The sequence below is a fragment of the Ovis aries genome, chromosome 12, assembly GCF_016772045.2.
Source record: "Ovis aries strain OAR_USU_Benz2616 breed Rambouillet chromosome 12, ARS-UI_Ramb_v3.0, whole genome shotgun sequence".
NCBI lineage: Eukaryota > Metazoa > Chordata > Mammalia > Artiodactyla > Bovidae > Ovis > Ovis aries.
The window spans coordinates 50,828,331-50,844,431 of NC_056065.1; the positions used below are offsets into that span (position 1 = coordinate 50,828,331).

General features: G+C 58.6%; 2 protein-coding genes across 15 annotated transcripts in view; one reads left to right on the forward strand and one right to left on the reverse strand.

Annotated features, from left to right (window-relative positions):
• The window catches only part of KLHL17 (kelch like family member 17), a 14,281-nt gene extending 11,916 nt beyond the window's left edge, over nt 1–2,365 (reverse strand). For 8 of the 11 annotated variants that reach the window (XR_009595735.1, XR_009595734.1, XM_060396167.1 and 5 more), the window contains exons 1-3: nt 2,124–2,365; nt 1,051–1,310; nt 453–952 (exon numbers count right to left, since the gene is read on the reverse strand). Coding sequence is in view for 9 of the 11 variants with exons in the window: in XM_060396167.1 (XP_060252150.1) it covers nt 453–952; nt 1,051–1,310; nt 2,124–2,233 (870 nt within the window). In the remaining 2 variants the exon portion in view is untranslated. Of the gene's footprint in view, nt 1–452; nt 953–1,046; nt 1,311–2,123 lie in introns of those variants that run through there. The other 3 variants (XM_060396166.1, XM_060396170.1, XM_060396169.1) reach the window with 3 other exon arrangements.
• On the forward strand, nt 2,013–15,880 carry NOC2L (NOC2 like nucleolar associated transcriptional repressor). Of its 4 annotated transcripts, none has more exons than XM_060396172.1 (19): nt 2,013–2,605; nt 3,962–4,114; nt 5,650–5,848; nt 5,937–6,056; nt 6,603–6,723; nt 6,810–6,900; nt 8,709–8,787; nt 8,876–8,986; nt 9,314–9,427; nt 9,832–10,020; nt 10,170–10,309; nt 11,182–11,293; nt 12,077–12,190; nt 12,411–12,512; nt 13,635–13,778; nt 13,882–13,995; nt 14,708–14,843; nt 15,200–15,295; nt 15,585–15,880. In XM_060396172.1, the coding sequence occupies exons 1-19, from the start codon at nt 2,232–2,234 to the stop codon at nt 15,689–15,691; spliced, it is 2,616 nt and encodes an 871-aa protein (XP_060252155.1). In that variant the 5' UTR covers nt 2,013–2,231; the 3' UTR covers nt 15,692–15,880. The 4 variants fall into 4 exon arrangements, with proteins under 4 accessions (XP_060252155.1, XP_042085324.1, XP_012042846.1 ...); XM_042229390.2 differs by having other exon boundaries at nt 5,674–5,848; XM_012187456.5 differs by lacking the exon at nt 2,013–2,605 and adding an exon at nt 3,780–3,819.
• Nucleotides 15,881–16,101: the final 221 nt, after the last annotated feature.

The window sequence follows — 16,101 nt, forward strand, 5'->3', positions numbered from 1 at the left end:
ACCTGAGATCTGGGGAGGATCTTGGGGCCCATGGAGCCCTGAAGGTGCCTGGGAGGGAGAGTCCAAGGGGCCCAGTGTTCCTATGAGGACGGGCCAAGCAGGGTCAGAAGCCACAGGTCCAGTTCCTGGGGGCCAATTCCAGGGTCGTCCTGGGGATGTGGAACCAGGGACTACTGGGGTAGTAGGTAGAATGTGATCAAGACAGGAGAGTGTCAGGAATCAATGGTGAGTGCTTGGGTGGAGTTAGAAAAACAGGGGTGGTTGTGCCCAAGGGACGGTGGTTGGGTTGGAATGTGGGTCAGAAACTGGGGATAAAGGTTGAGAAACAAAAGACCAGGTTTTTAGGATGCAGATGAAGGAGCCAGGGACCAAGGCTGGCTCTGGGGTCCAGGAACTAGGTCAGGGTCAGGATCCGGGTCAAGGTCCAGGCTGTTCCCCAGCTACCAAGTTACCTGCTTCAGCGGCAACAGCATGAACTCCTCGGTCTTGGCCACGTCCACGAAGTGCTGCAGCACGTACCTGTGTGCTGCCTTGAGCAGATCACCGCAGGAGTGTGTGTCGGCGAAGCCCCGGATGCCCAGGCAGTTGGAGGGGTCCAGCTGGCTCAGCAGGAACTTGCAGCAGGCGTCTCGGACGCCATTCAGCTGCAGGAGGCTGGCTGCTGGGAGCAGAGTCTGTGAGGCAAGGTGGGAGAGAGGGCCAGGGGAGCAGGGGCAGAGAAACAGATGTGAGGACTGAGGGAGTGGCCACACTACAGATGCTGGGGGCATGGGGTGAGTGGAGGCACCGGCACCGTGGCAGCACGGGCCGTGAGGCTGAGGCCGCCACACCTGCACGTTGCCTTCTCCCACCACGATTTCGGCTGTGTATGCAAACTGCACCAGCTGGTCCAGGGCCTGAGGGTCAATGTCGTGCAGTGTCACGTGTGTCTGACGGCTCTCACTCATCTCGTCTGGGTGGGGGGAGGTATGGGACAGCGAGTCAGGCTGGGGCCCACGCCAGGAGAGCTGCAGAGCCCCCCAGCACCTGGACGGGATGGGCTGTACTTGCTTGTGAACATGGCGTGGAAGTAGGGGCTGCAGGAGGCTAGCACCACCTTGTGTGCCCGGATCTCCTTGGCAGCTACATGCAGGACGATGTCACACAGGAGGCCGCGCTGTCGCATGCGGCTCATGGCCACGAAGGCGTCGTGGTAGTGCCGCTTGGAGTTGTGGGACACAGCGTGGCCCTCGCGGCTCAGCAGCTGCATTGTGCCTTCCATGGGGGCTGTGGGCCGGGCCTGCCGGGGCCGGGCACGCTCTGCCTCAGGGCTGCACATGGGCAGTGACCAGTCAGGGTGCACTCTGCACAGAACTGCTCACCCACCCTAGAGACTTTGGTCAGGGCCTGGGCACCCAGGAGGCCACCTTCCCCCAAAGAAGCCCGAACCAAGTTTCCATGAAGGACCCATGCCCCTGGGGACCCCATGCGCTCTCCAGGCGCCACCCACTCTGCTGCCTCACGGCCAGGGAGCCTCCTCGGAGTCCAGCCAGACTCTGCTCCAACCTGCTCCCCGCTCTAGGTCGGCTCCCATGCCAGACCCCGCTCGTTGAACCTGTACAGCTTCCTCTGCCACGATCCCTGCTCAGGCACATACTTCCCTCCCGCCGGGAGCACCCCCAGCTTCCTAGGCCCTCCTTGGGACTAGGCTCTCTGTCCATTGCTGGCCACCCTTCCCGCGCCCCCGTCGGAGTCCGGTGTCCTCCGCACGGGCTGCGGGAAGTGCACGAGGTGAACTGATGCGTACTGGCCGGTGGCCCTGAAGCGGACCCCTACATGACAGGCAATGTAACCTCTTTTGACCCTTAATCCCTCATCCTGCAGACAAGCCGCGCGAGTCTTTGAGAGGCACAGCCGGAATTCAAGGGTGGCGGGTGGGGTCAGACCTCCGGGAGCAGCCACCTCGGGATGCCCTGCCCCGGCTGTGTGCGCGGATAACGCAGGGGGTCTGGACCCTCCGCGGTCCGACGAACCAGCAGGGCGCCAGGCCGCCCCCTCCCGGCAGCCTGCCAGGGTTGGCGCGCCCCTCCTTCCCTCCTACTCGGCCCTAGCCAGTCACTAACCCTAACCCCTGGCCCACTCACGCTGGAGGCTGGGGCGGCGGCGGCGGCGGCGGAGCCTCCGGAGCGGGCCCGGGGCTGCCGTGCTCCGGACTTTGCGTCCTGCCGGCGGGGCGCTCGGTGCGAGGCTGCATGGGGCTCGGCCGCTGGCCCGCCGCCGTTCCGCGGAGGACGCACAGACAAGCCGATGCCGGGCGGCTGAAGGGCTGCTCCGCGGTGGCGACCGGCTGGGCGTCCCTCGATCCCGCCGCTTGCCCGCAGCCGCTGTTTCTCGGCGCCGCCCGCCCGGCCTCCCGCGCTCTCCCGCGGTTTCGGGGACGCTGCCTAGAGGGCGAATCCTCTCAATGTTTTGGGGCTCCGTCCGCCTCCTCCTCCAGGAAGCCCCGCCGGGCCGCGCCCGTCGCCTATATCTGCGAACCCTCCAAGATCTACCCGCGTCACCTCGTTCAAGCCTTCCCAGCCCTGGAATCTTCTGGGGGCCGAAAGGCCCAACGTGATTGCCCAGGGTGCGTCTGCTTGCCTCTCTCCAACGCCACGCAGGCCCCTTTGCCCGTCTGGCCTCGACTGGACGCTGGCTGCGGAGTGGGAGAGCGGGTGGGCTGCAAGCCCGTAGGATTGTGAGGTCCCCTGTCTTGGGATCTGGCTGTCCAGGCCTGCGGACCTCTGCCATTAGACGGGTGGAGGGAGGGGTGGGCATAGGTTGAGTTCTCCATCTCCTTCCTTCCCTAAGGCAACCTTCCAGCCTCACGGTCTTTGCACTGGCAGGCTGTTCCACAGAGCAGGCAGAGGAAAAGTGGCTGTCCCTGCCCGGGCGGGCCTGAAGACTTAGGCAAATGCCTTAGTAACTGGAGTCCCAGGAGAGGACTCGCTGGACTGAAGTATCAGGCATCCTCTTTCAGGGAGATTTGGCCAAACTGGCTTCAAAACAATGCTTGAATCTTTCCGCTGTCTGCCGCCGGTTCCTGCCCTTCAGTCCCGCCCAGCGCAGGTGCTAGGGACTACCCAATGAAGAGGTCCTCATCCTTCTGATCCTCATCAGTGTCATTTATCTTTTCGCAAACTGCTCATCTGTAGCATCTCCATTTCTGTTTTTGTTTGTTTTCCGATCTGCGGAAAACTAGATTGTTGGCTTTTTATTATTGATTTGGAAAAGCTCTTTGTATAAGAGTCCTCTCTGACACATGGTTCCCCTCACTCTCATGCATTTTTTTCCTCGGTCGATGTATTGACATCCTCACTGGCATGTGTTCACAGAGCTCTGGAAGGCTGTGGGCAGGGCTGGGCGAAGGCGACCCGGGCTCCAATCCCACCTTCCGCCAGGTCGATGTCGTTATTAGTGCCTTTTTTGGAGAAAAAGATTTGTAAGCGGACAGCGGGATTCCGCCCTACGCAGTCCTGCCGGGTTCTGGACCTCTGCAGTCCGTCCCTCAACAGAAGCGTGCGGGAGCCGTGACAGAACCAGGCCTGCGCCGGAAGCTCGAGTCCCGCTTGCCACCCTGGGAGTAGGGGCGCCGGCCATCTGAAAAAAGAGATGTGAACGCGCCCTCCCGCCTAGATGCCTCCACAGCCACCGTTGTAGAACCCTAAAGCCACCTGAAGGGGCGGTGCCAGGGGCGGGGTCGGCCTGCAGGAAGTTCTCCTGGCGCAAGGGCTGCTGGGACCGGAGGTAGGGTGCACGTTGAGGTACGGCAGTCATGGCAGCGGCGCTTAGCCGCAAGCGGTGAGTTGAGGCTCCTATCCAGCCTTTCGGAGGGTGCTTACGTCCATAGGGGCTCCCCTTGAGCCCCTCTGTGTCCCTGGGGAGGCAGGACTGGGCACACTGGGCTCGTGGGGAATCGTGACTCCAACGGCATGGCCCGCAGGCGCCTTGAGGAGCTGACGGTGGATGAGTTTCTGGCCTCGGGCTTTGATTCCGAGTCCGAATCGGATCCCGAAGGAGCCCCAGAGGCGGAGACGCAGGCGGTGCGCGCGGCAGCCCGGGGTCCGGATGGACCAGGTGGGAGTCCCTTGGCCAGGTGAGTGGGAGCATCCTTCATGGGCTGTGTGTAAGCCGAACCCCCTTAATCCTAATCTTCCTGGCCCGCCCTACCAGAAGTGTGCTTACCACTCTTGGCGCCTCATAACTGAGGCCTAGGGACTTCTGACTCCAACCCCAGATCCTTCGGCTTATTTATTCCTCCATCGGTATTTACCGGGCGTCTGTTTTGTGCCAAGTCGTCCGGATGATGGGCCAACGTTGGAGGATAGTCTTCTTTTCTGGCCTCAGAGAGCTTACCGGGCCTTGGATAAACGACAGTATGTAGGGTGGTAGAAGCGAAAAGTGCTGCAGACAAGAAAGAAAAGCAGAAAGATAAGAGAATAGGAATTTTAGCTGGGAGCATTTAAGGAGGTGTTAATTTAGCAAAACCTAAGAGAGTAAACTGCAGCAGTAGGGGAAGAATGGAGAAGGCAATGGCAACCCACTCCAGTACTCTTGCCTGGCAAATCCCATAGACGAAGGAGCCTGGTAGGCTGCAGTCCATGGGGTCGCTAGGAGTCGGACACGACTGAGCGACTTCACTTTCACTCTTCACTTTCATGCATTGGAGAAGGAAATGGCAACTCACTCCAGTGTTCTTGCCTGGAGAATCCCAGGGACGGGGGCACCTGGTGGGCTGCTGTCTCTGGGGTTGCACAGAGTCGGACATGACTAAAGCGACTTAGCAGCAGCAGCAGGGGAAGAATGGCAGCAGGAACAGAAAAGGTCCTTTGGTGAGAGTGCTCATTCAGAGGTGAGCTCAGCTGTGGCAGAAATGAGGGGGAAACTAGCAGGAGGAGACATGATGGTGGGCGGGGTCTTGTAGACTTTTTACCTGTGTTTCAGTACAGCCAGAAGTTATCTCATGGTTTTGGGTAGTGATGTAATGTCATGTAACTGTTAACAGAATAGGTACCTTAGGTTGCTGTGCTAAGAGCAGCTGTAAGGGTCAGGGATGGACAAAGAAATTGAGAGATGTTGCTGGCTGGAGAGGAGTCATGAGAATTTTGAAAGTACTGATAGTGAGATCTCATGACAGATTGCATGCTCAATGTGAGAGTCAGAGTTTACCTTTCACCTAAGCACCTGGAAAGGGGGAGTTTTCAACAACTGAGGTGGTGTTGTTCAGTCGCTAATTCATGTCTGATTCTTCAGCCACCCTGTGGACTGTAGCCCACCAGACTCCTCGGTCCATGAGATTTGCCAGGCAAGAATACTGGGGTAGGTTCTCCAAGAGCAGGGTGTGGGCAGAGCAAGTTTGGATGAAGCCCAAGTTCAGTGTCATATGCACTTATTGAAATAAGTGCATTGAAACATGTAGAGAGACTGTTGAGTGTATGAGTTTGGGTTTTGGACTGAGAGAGATCTATTGAAAACTTAGTCTGTGGAAATACCCCTGCCTTGGTTGTTGGCAGCTGCTATGGAGGGAGCAGACTAAACCTCATAGATTCTCTGAGGAAGACAGGAAGCCACATTCCCCCGCCCCCTCCCCCAACCCCTCTCTCCTCGGCCTTGGCTGTGGCTGCCAATCAGACTTGAAGACCCCCACCTTCTCAGTCGGCGTAAAGGTGGTGCATCTGAGCACAAGGACCAGCTCTCTCGGCTGAAGGACAAAGACCCCGAGTTCTACAAGTTCCTGCAGGAGAATGACCAGAGCCTGCTGAACTTTAGTGATTCAGACAGCTCTGAGGATGAAGAGGAGCAGCTCCACTCCCTGCCGAACATGCTGGAAGTGAGGCCCTACGCAAAGTTGGTGGGGGACAGGGACATATTTGTGGCCTCTGCATCCCATGCAGCCCGACCCCCTGTGTTTGGCACAGGAAGCAAGTGAAGAGGAGGAGGAGGAGGAGGATGGGGTCCCCAGAGGACCTGAGGGGAAGAGGAGGGATTCTGTCCCTGTGACCCTCGCCATGGTGGAGAAATGGAAGCAGGCAGCAAAGGTGAGAAGTGGCGGGGGTGGGAGGCAGCTGTCCCCCTTCCCCGAGTCTGCCCTTCCTTCATTTCAGTGATTTGGGGCTGTGCAGGCTCAGGGCTTCATTCTCTCCTTCATTCAGAGACTAGGGCTTCTGCCTGTACCTTTTTTCTCAGTTTTTCTCCAGGGCTCCCTGAAGTCCACTGTGGGGAGGATGTGGTCTCTGTGTCTTTGCTAGTTGGTGGAGGCAGGGCCATTTTGAGGGCCTTGCAGTGGTTTCTTCAGGGAAAAGAAAGGACAGAAAGGGAGAACTCCAGATATCACTTGGAGCTGGTCATAGTTCAGATCCGGGACCCTCCACCCCTCCCCTGTGGCCCTTCCAGGAGGATTCTGGACTCTCTTTGTTCCCTACATGTGGCTAAGTAACACTGCTCCTACCTCTGCTCTTGGTCTGAAGATATGGGTGAGGAATGCCTTTCTTTCAAGGCAATTCCTGGAGCTCCAGCTAGCTGCCTTTGCTTTGCCAAGCACAACTGACTGCACCCCCAATGTCTGGGTCCTTCTGCCCCTTTAGGAGCACCTTACACCAAAGCTGTTCCATGAAGTTGTGCAGGCATTCCGAGCAGCCGTGGCCACCACCCAAGGAGACGAGGAAGGCGCTGAGACCAGCAAATTCCAGGTCACGGACAGTGCTGGTGAGCTGGGGCAAGGGAACCAGGGATACAGGCTCTCTATTTGATCCTCTGTTCTGAGAATGGCATCTCTGGACCCCTCATTGCAGTGTTCAATGCTCTGGTCACCTTTTGCATCAGAGATCTTTTCGGCTGTCTCCAGAAGCTGTTGTTCGGAAAAGCCCCAAAAGACAGCAGCAGGTAAGAGAAAAGGACGGCACGGGGATGTGGTGAGGGCCCTGCCCTGCGAACAGCAGTGGTGCTGGGACCTAGTGGCTCCAGAAGAATGTTGAGGACAGAGCCAGGCTCTTGGCAGGGCTCTTGGCAGAAGCTGGACACTTGAGGCCCTATGGGGGTAGCTCTGTCCTTCCTCCTCCCTGCCCAGATTCCTCAACAGCTACAGCGTGTGTGCTTGGCTTTGGTCCCCCATCTTCTTGGGTCAGGATTCTCTCTTTTCTTCTTTGGACTAATCAGTCCCCTCTACTCTCCTTGGTTTTTTGCTCTGTGGCATGTGTGTGTGTGTGTGCATGCGTGTGTGTGTGCGTGTCTCTAAGCAGGGGCCTAATCCATGCGGGTTCTGGGCCTTGACTTCCATACTAGAGGTTGCTTGAGCAGAGTGCTGTGGAAGGGCTTCAGAGGGGAGAGATGAGTAGCTGACATGGCAGGTTGTGGATTACATTGGGGCTCAGAGGAATCTGGGAACCTCCAGGGAGAGGTCTTGCTGTGACCATCTAAATGGGAGGTGGGGAGGCCAGGATTTGGGGATGGGAATACCTAGGTCTCATGGTGGTGGGGGCTGGACTGATGGGTCCAGCTGGACTGAAGGCGTGGCCATGTGGAGGTGGCTGTATCTGAGGGAACCAGGGAAGTTGATAGACCGGTGAAGGTGGAGGGGGCCAGGCAGCGAGTGAGTGGGCAGCAAACAGGCGGTATAGGTGGTGCTGGGTGTGGGCTCCCATGGGGGCCGCTACCCTATACAGAGCAGTCTCCATGGAGGATGGCAGATGCTGGAGGAGGTGGCACCACCTCCTGGGTTGTGGCTTTAGGTGCCCAGTAGCTGGTATCAGCCAGCAGACTTTCAGGAGCCCCTGTCCTTTATTCTTTCACATGCTTTAGCAGTTAGAATGAACACCTACGTGCTGAGTTCTGAGTGTTGAGGGATGATGCCTTTGAGAAACTTCCAGAAGTATTCCCCACTGTTGCTGAAATTATTAGTAAGCGGCCTGGTCTCTCTAAAGTGTATGTGACCCAGGGAGTTTCCTAGTGGTCTACTTGGTTAGGATTCTGCACTTTCACTGTTGTGGCTCAGGTTGTCTCTGGTCAGGAGACTGAGACCCTATAAGCCAGTGGGCCCAACCTTTTTGGCACCAGGGATGGCTTTCATGGAAGACAGTTTTTCCATGGAGTGGGGTGGGAGTATGGTTCAGGCGAGAATTCAAGCAATGGGGAGCACAGATGAAGCTTAGATCACTTGCCCACTGCTTACCTGCTATGATGCCTGATTTCTAACAGGCTGTGGACCAGTACTGGTCCATGGCCCAGGGATTGAGGAGCCCTCCCAAAAGCCATGAGGCGTGGCCAACAAAAAGACAAGAGTGGCCCAAAGGAAGCCAGCTTGTGGTTCTGGCTTGTGATGCCTGGGTCAGACCTAGGAGTGCAGAATGGGTGCCTGAGCCGTGTGGGAGCTAGAGGCCAGAGATCCGTCTGGAGATTCTGGGGGAAGTGGCTGGCCCCAGCTCAGACAGGGAGAATGTTTAACCCTCTGGCCATGTGGTGGGGGTTTGAGGCTTGATGGTACCTCACCTGAAGCATAGCTAGGAGCTACCCTTGAGAGAGTCCTAGTGTGTGTCTTGTGTCTGTCCAGCTGGAGGAGCCCCTGAATGTCATGGGAAAGATGGTCGGCGGGGGTGGTGGTGTGTCTCTACAGGGCCCACATGCCCTTGTGCTTTGAACACTGGCCTCTGCCTCCTAGTGGCCTCCTGAGCTGGGGGGGTGCTTTCTCTCCACAGGGTGCTGCAGCCATCCAGTAGCCCGCTGTGGGCCAAGCTCCGGCTGGATGTCAAGGCTTACCTGAGCTCCGTCATCCAGGTGCAGTTCTGGGAGGTGGGGCCTACCAGTCACATAGGGGCCTGGCTACTCACATCCTGGGCCTCACTGACCTCTCCTTCCTCCCCAGCTGGTGGCCTGCGTGGCAGAGGCAACAGTGGCAGCAGCCGTCCTCCAGCATGTGGGCAGCTCTGTGCCCTACTACCTGACCTTTCCCAAGCAGTGCCGCATGCTGCTAAAGGTGAACTGGGGCGGGCACTGCTGGCTGGTGTGCAGGTGGCATTCGTGCTACCCCATGGGGTTCTGTGTGAGCACACTCGAGGTAGCAGAGCCCAGTTACTCGAGGGTGGGCTGCCCTGGTAGTGGGCCAGCTTTCTGTCACCCCATGCATGCATGTGTGGATGACAGGTCCGTTTTCACTGTGCGGCCTTCAGGAGGGGTGGCATGCTGTGTTTTTGCTTCTCCTTGATGGAGCTCTATCTTGTGGCTCCCCTGGGCACTGTGGGAAGGGCTGCCTCTGGTTGGGCTCTGGGGGGGTGGGGCAGGTGATGACAGCTTGTCTCTGCAGAGGATGGTGGTCCTGTGGAGCACTGGTGAGGAGACACTACGGGTGCTGGCCTTCGTCGTCCTCGTCAAGGTCTGCCGGCACAAGAAGGATGTCTTCCTGAGCCCTGTCCTCAAGGTAGCGGTGCCCCCAGGTCTTCCCTTGGGGTCTGGGTTGCAAGGCTTGACCTGAGGGGCTGGGCAGGTTGCCTTTGTGATTGGGGCTCTTCACAAGCCAAGGGCACTGTGGCTCCTTGCCTGATCCCAAGGTTATTCATGCTGCAGCTCTCTCCTTCCTGGGTCCCAGGCCTCCCAGTGAGACCCTTCCCCTCTGCGCTGCAGACCCTTCTCAGGGCTGCTGGACTCGAGGAGCAGGACCATGCTGAGGAGAGGGGTCTGCGGCAGATGTGTCTGGGCTGTGGTTCCTGCTGAGGCCAGCTCTGAGGGAAAGACCCTGGTGTCTGGAGGGGGCTTAGAGCTGCGTTTTGGGAGCACAGGGCACCAGGAGTTCAGAGGTAGCTCTGACTGGGGTGTTTCCGGCAGCAAATGTATATCACGTATGTGAGGAACTGCAAGTTCACCTCTCCCAGCACCCTGCCCCTCATCAACTTCATGCAGCGGACCCTGACGGAGCTGCTGGCTCTGGACACCGGCGTGGCCTACCAGCACGCCTTCCTCTACATCCGCCAGCTCGCCATCCACTTGCGCAACGCCATGACAACACGCAAGAAGGTGTGCAGGAGTGGAGCCTGACCCACCGTGGGCCCTGAGCCTTGTAGGAGAGACAGTTCAGCCTCTTGGCGGGGCAGGGGCCTTGCTGGTGGGGGCTGTGGAGTAGATAGAGGGGACCCAGGGACTGACCGAGTGGATTTCTCCGGCAGGAGACATACCAGTCGGTGTACAACTGGCAGTTCGTGCACTGCCTCTACCTGTGGTGCCGTGCCCTCAGCACCATCTGCCCCAGTGAAGCTCTGCAGCCCTTGATCTACCCGCTATCCCAGGTTATCATCGGCTGCATCAAGTGAGTCGGGGTTGGGTGAGGCCACCCGGAGGGCCTAAGAAGAGACGAGCCAGGGTTACATAGGTGTCCTAGGGGGTCAGGGCTGGGGTTACACAGGGCCTTCTGGGGACAAGGATACAAGAGGCTGTCCTGGAGGTCAGGATAGGGTCGGGTCACCCAAGGAGGTATCCGGGAAGGCCAGGGGGAGCTAGTTTTCCAGGAGGGCCTGGCCAGTGCCCCTGGTGACTCGGGTCTCTAGGGCATGGTGCTGTGACTTGGCAGCACCTGAGAAAGGTCTGGGGTTAGGCCGTCTGTGGCCTTGTGCCTACATTCCAGAATCCTTGTCAGCTGGGCTTCTGGTTGCCTGTGACCTTAGTCAAGAATGTGGCACACACATATATTTTGGAGTCATGGGGCAGAGGAGGTGGTGTGCAGTCTGAAGGGAATTTGGGCTTGTTTGCCCAGGCCTCTTGCACAGAGCAGATTTGGTGTGATGTGCCACGGTATGCATATTCAGTGTTGGTCTCTGGGAGCAGAGACTGGAGGAGCCATGTGTGGCCAGAAGAGGGCATCGCTGACCTCCTGACGGGAAGAAAAAGGTTTTCACCAGAGGCTTCCGCTTCCCCACCATGTCATGCCTTGAAATGAAATTGAGTTGATAGGCAGGGAGGGTGTGTCCCGGTGTAACTGAGTAAAGAGGCAGGTCCTCACAACTTTGGTGGGGGCCTTTTACTCTGCCCTTGCTTGTCCGAGCCAGGCGTGGCCACTGGCCCTGCCGGGGAAGAACCCTTCCTGAGACTGGAGCCCAGTGGGTGGGGAGAGGTTGGGGCAGCTGGGCCAGGAGGCTCTCTGAGGCTGGGCCTTTGTTTACTCCCTCCTTCCCACGTGCCCAGGTTGGTCCCCACGGCCCGCTTTTACCCGCTGCGCATGCACTGTGTGCGCGCCCTGACACTGCTCTCGGAGAGCACGGGCACCTTCATCCCAGTGCTGCCCTTCATCCTCGAGGTGAGCCTGTGCCCAGGGTTGTTGGGGGGAGATGCCTCCTGTTGCATGTGGCCTGATCACCCCTCACCTTGGTTCCACTGTCCTGAGTGCTGGCTCCTTGTTCAAAGCATATGGGTATGACATAGCATGTAGGTGTTGTGAGGGTGTTGCTCTGCATGAAGCCTGCCTGTGAGTACTCTGTGTGGTGGGCAAGAGTGGCACTACAGGTGAGGACAGCTGCTCTGCAGGGCCGGCCTGAGAGTGCTGGTTTTAGGTCACAGACTTGGGTTGATCCGGGTGTTTGCCAGTATCAGGGGCAGAGCTGGGCCGGAAGCCCCGTTAACTCCAAAACTGTGTTCCCGTGCTTGTCTCTGTGCATGTGCATCTGTGTGTACACGTGTGCACACAGCTCAGGTCAGGAAAGGCTTCTCTCCAAACACTAGAAACCAGGACCAGGCTGTGGGGGTGCGGTTGTGGGTGAGGAAGTTGCAGTGATGGTGACCCTGGGCTGGAGGGACCCTTCTTTGTCTCCAGACGCTGGTTCTCAAGGTTTTCCGGCCCGTTTGAGGAGGGCAGCAGCAGTACATGAAGGTCCTGCCCTAGTCCTGTTCCCTCAACCAGGGACTTGCTCTGTGGCAGAGGGACTCTGGGGGACCAGAGATCTGGAACTCGAGCTGATGGGGGGAAAGGCTGTGTTTGGGGGCCGAAGGACTGGCACTGTGTCTTATCCTTGGTTTCAAGAAGGGTCTCTAGGGACCCAGGGTCGCATCGTGTGCAGGAGGGGCTGACAGGTCCTTGGGACAGATTTTCCAGCAGGTTGACTTCAACAGGAGGCCGGGGCGCATAAGCTCCAGGCCCATCAACTTCGCTGTGATCCTGAAGCTGTCCAAGGTCAACCTGCAGGAGAAGGCATACCGGGTAAGCCTGATCTCTGGGAGGGTCTGGAAATGCCCTGGGCAGGGTCATGGCAGGGTGTCGGAGGGCATTGTGTGTGGGGTGCCTGGAGGCAGATGAGTGTGGACAGGAGAAGGCTCACTTCCCTCCAGAGTTGAACCTTGTGGGCCTCCTGGGGTTGGGGGAGCCTGGTAAACCTGAGCCCCCATCTGCCCTGATGCTGACCGCTCCTTCGCTGCTTCAGGATGGCCTGGTGGAGCAGCTGTACGACCTCACCCTGGAGTACCTGCACAGTCAGGCTCACAGCATCGCGTTCCCTGAGCTGGTGCTGCCCGCTATCCTGCAGGTGTGTGCCCGCTGCCTCCCACCTGGATGCTTCCATGGGCCCAGACCCCTCAGCAGACCAGACCATCTCCTAACAGGCTAGCTCCCCTCATGTGGGGCTGGAGTGGGACTTTGCAGACCCAGCCACACGGGATGAGTGGCAGAACCTGGGTAGTGTGACATCTCTGCTGACACTGCCTGGCAGCTAGATCCTGGGTGTGGAGCCTGAGGAGTGGGCTGGCATGGGTGCACCACGAGGACCCCAGGACCTGCCAGCGCATCTCCACCCTGCCACAGCCCAGGGTCCAGACCAGCCATGAGATTGCTTGGAGGTGCCGGGGTTGAGCAGGCTGGACCTGGCCCCTCCGCTCTGGGTTGGGCTAGTCTGAGTGCGTGCTTTTCCAGGTGCTCCTGGGCCGGGTGATGCACTAGGAGAGGTTTGGGGTGGGAGGAAGCCCTGGCTGTCCACCTCAGCTTTTCTTCAGGCAATACTTGGAGGGGTGGGGGGATTCTCCCTCCCCAGAGCTCCTTCTAGGCCACTTGGAGGCCTGTTTACCCTCAGCCTCGGTGCTTCCCATCTCAGGGAGGCCTGTGCCTGTGGGCCTGGTGGTGAGTGGGGTGGGGCTGCCCACACGTAGTGTGTATGCACCTGCTGTGTCTGAGTCCCAGGGATCGTGGTCTAGAAAAGGGTCAGCAAATAATTTAAGCTTTGCAGTCACATGGTTTCTCGAAACTGCTCAACTTTCCCGCAGAAAGAAGGACAAAAAAACTTACAGAAATTCATGAACAAATGCGCCGGTACAGCTTTATTTACAGATACAGGCAGTGGGTGGGATGTAGCCTGGAGAGTAGATCCGTGCTGTGCCTGCCGCTGCCCACCCCTCTCCCTGGCCCCTGGCTTGGCGCACATTCTCCCATCAGCCCTGCATAGGCCCCCAGGGGCTGGGCTATAGATGTCACACAGCAACATGCCCCCCCCCCCAGTGTGCACCAGGGCTCCCCTGTCACAGGAGTGTCCCCCAGGCCTGAAATATAGGACCCCATGACACCGGCCCACCCCCTACCCCTGCCTGTCTGCGGTCACTGCACACAGGGTACAGAACAGCCTTGTGCCTGGAGCTAGGCTGAGCCTCTTCTTCTGCAGCTGAAATCCTTCCTCCGGGAGTGCAAGGTGGCCAACTACTGCCGTCAGGTGCGCCAGCTGCTCGAGAAGGTGCAGGAGAATGCAGAGCACATCCGCAGTGTCCGCCAGAAAGTCTGCTTCAGCGTGTCTGATCAGCGTGCAGTGGTCAGCTGGGGGCCAGAGCCCAGGCCCTGGGGGCACCAGTCAGTGTATGGCTGGTGTATGGGAGTTTGCCTAGGGTGGGACATGACCCTGGACTTCTGCACAGGATACCTGGGAGAAGCGAACCCGAGAGGAGGGGACCCCGCTTACCAAGTACTACAGCCAGTGGCGAAAGCTGAGGGACCGCGAGATTCAGCTGGAGATTAGTGGCAAAGAACGAGTATGGCGGGGATTCCGGGATGTGAGCTTGGCTGGGAGGATGTGAGTGGGGTTGGTGGGTGCTACCCCCAGCTGCCGCTGCTCTGACAGCAGATGGTGTGCAGAGCCAGGTAGAATCTGGGGGCTTCTGTGACCCCCAGGAGGAAAGGCCCCAGGGCTGTGCAGGGGCAGAGCATCTCCTGCCCATTATCAGGCCTGATGGGTTAGGACTTTTGTGGGGTGAGTTCTGGGCTGACCTTGTCATGTGGGCCAGCTGTGGACCAGCAGGGAGGGCTGTAGCTGTCTTTGGGTCTGGTCCTGAGCAGTGGGTGTGGATGGAGTGACCTGAGGGGATGGCTTCATGCCAAGTGATATGGCTATCTGCAGCCCTGCCCTGGTGTCAGTGAGGGTTGCCATCTGTTCTGGGGTGATGGGTGAAATTGGGGGGAACAGGAAGGTTGGAGCTTCAGTGGTACTTAGTGGCCTCCTTACTGGTCTGGTGAGGCTGCTGTCCAGGAATCCTACCCGGTGATGCTGACTAATCGTCCCCAGAGTGGCTGGGCAGGGTCCTTGCTTGGAGGGTAGGCTGGAGGCTAGGGGAGGGGTGTTGGGGAGGGTGGGGAGGGAGCCGGACTGGGTCTGGGTAAAACCGTCAGTGGGAGTGTGAGTGGGCCTCTGGCTGTGATGGGTGGGCTACCACCCTCAGCTGCTGCTCTTGGTCCCTGTCCTTCCAGCTGGAAGATTTGAACTTCCCAGAGGTAAAGCGCCGCAAGGTAGGGGACAGGAAGGATGAGGACAGGACAGAATTCAAGGACCTCTTCGATCTGGATAGTGATGATGAGGATGATGCCCCGGACTTCACAAAGAGAGGTTTGGCCTGAGTGAGCTTCAGCTTGTGCTGGGTCCTGGGAGCAGGTGGGCCTAGCAGGCTTCCCACTTCATGGAACCACAGGAAGGGTGCTCATCATCACCCTCTGCCCCTCCTGCCACATGGCTGGCTTTGAGGTGGGGGCCCTCCTGGAATTGGAACACAAGCCCCTAAGCCTTGTGTCACCCCCTCCCACCATAACTTTCTGGGGGCAGTTCTGGGTCCTCTCCAGTTGAACAAAGGAGACCTAAGGGAAGGTGTGGTGCAAGGCTGTGCCCCAGCCCCCCTGCTGCTTTAGCGGCCACCTCTGCATTTGCTGGTGGGTCCACTCCCATGGCTTCTTGTGCTTGGTTCCCAGGGACGCCTGGGTCCCCAGGAGCTTGGCAGAAAATGGAGGAGGAGGACGATGACAGCAGTAGTAGCAGTGGGGAGGAGGAAGTCAGCAAGTCAGAGGGTAAGTGTTTCCCAGAGTGAGGGTTGCTATGGTTTTTGAGCCCGTCTATCTGGAGCCCAGGGCTGCCTTGGGGGATCTTGTGGGTGGGCAGAGCCATTGGCTCTAAGCTGGGCTCACGCCCCTCCCTGGGGACACCAGGCCAGCTGCTCCATCCTGGCTGGCTCTGGCAGCCGGCAACAGCAGCAGCGATAAATTAATTAGTGCTATGATTAATTAGTGATGAGTAACCTCTGAGGCTGGCTTCTTCCTGATAAAGCAGAATTTATGTAGCTGTGCTCTCTCCCTGCAGATGGAAGCCCAGACACAGAGGCGGGGCTGGACCCCCAGGAGCTGTGGCAGCTGGCCCAGGGGCCAGAGGACGAGCTGCAGGACCTACAGCTCTCTGAGGAGGACTGATGGCTGCCCACCTAGAGTCTTGCGGGGGCTGCTGTGCAGGGTTCCCGCCTCCCCGGGAAGTCAGGTGTGCTGCTTCTCCACTGGGGCTGAGCCCAGAGGCCCTGAGGTTAGCGCCCCTGCGGGGTGAAAGGGCAGTAGATGGCAGAGAGGCCTTTATTTTTACAACATAAAAGACCAGAAAGTACCAAATGCTGTCCAGTTCCTGGAGCTGCGTCCGTAAGCCACCATGGGGCCCGCTTCCCACCACAGCCCACGGTGGCGGGTGGGAATGCACCTACCCGGTGAGGCGGGCTGACGCAGCCATGCGGTGTGGCCAGCACCATGTGCCTCTGTGGCTCCTTGGTCTCTGGCTTATTTGCAGCTCCTGGGATACAGAATACTGACCCCCAGGGTCTGCACCAGGCTCTGCA

Bases quoted from the DNA above. Each gene is read 5' to 3' on its own strand.
- NOC2L (XM_060396172.1), top strand. From the start codon at position 2,232: ATGGGGCTCGGCCGCTGGCCCGCCGCCGTTCCGCGGAGGACGCACAGA. The intron at 6,724-6,809 runs GTGAGCTGGGGC...CCCTCATTGCAG, and splicing joins CCAGGTCACGGACAGTGCTG to TGTTCAATGCTCTGGTCACC. The intron at 13,996-14,707 runs GTATGGCGGGGA...CTGTCCTTCCAG, and splicing joins AGATTAGTGGCAAAGAACGA to CTGGAAGATTTGAACTTCCC.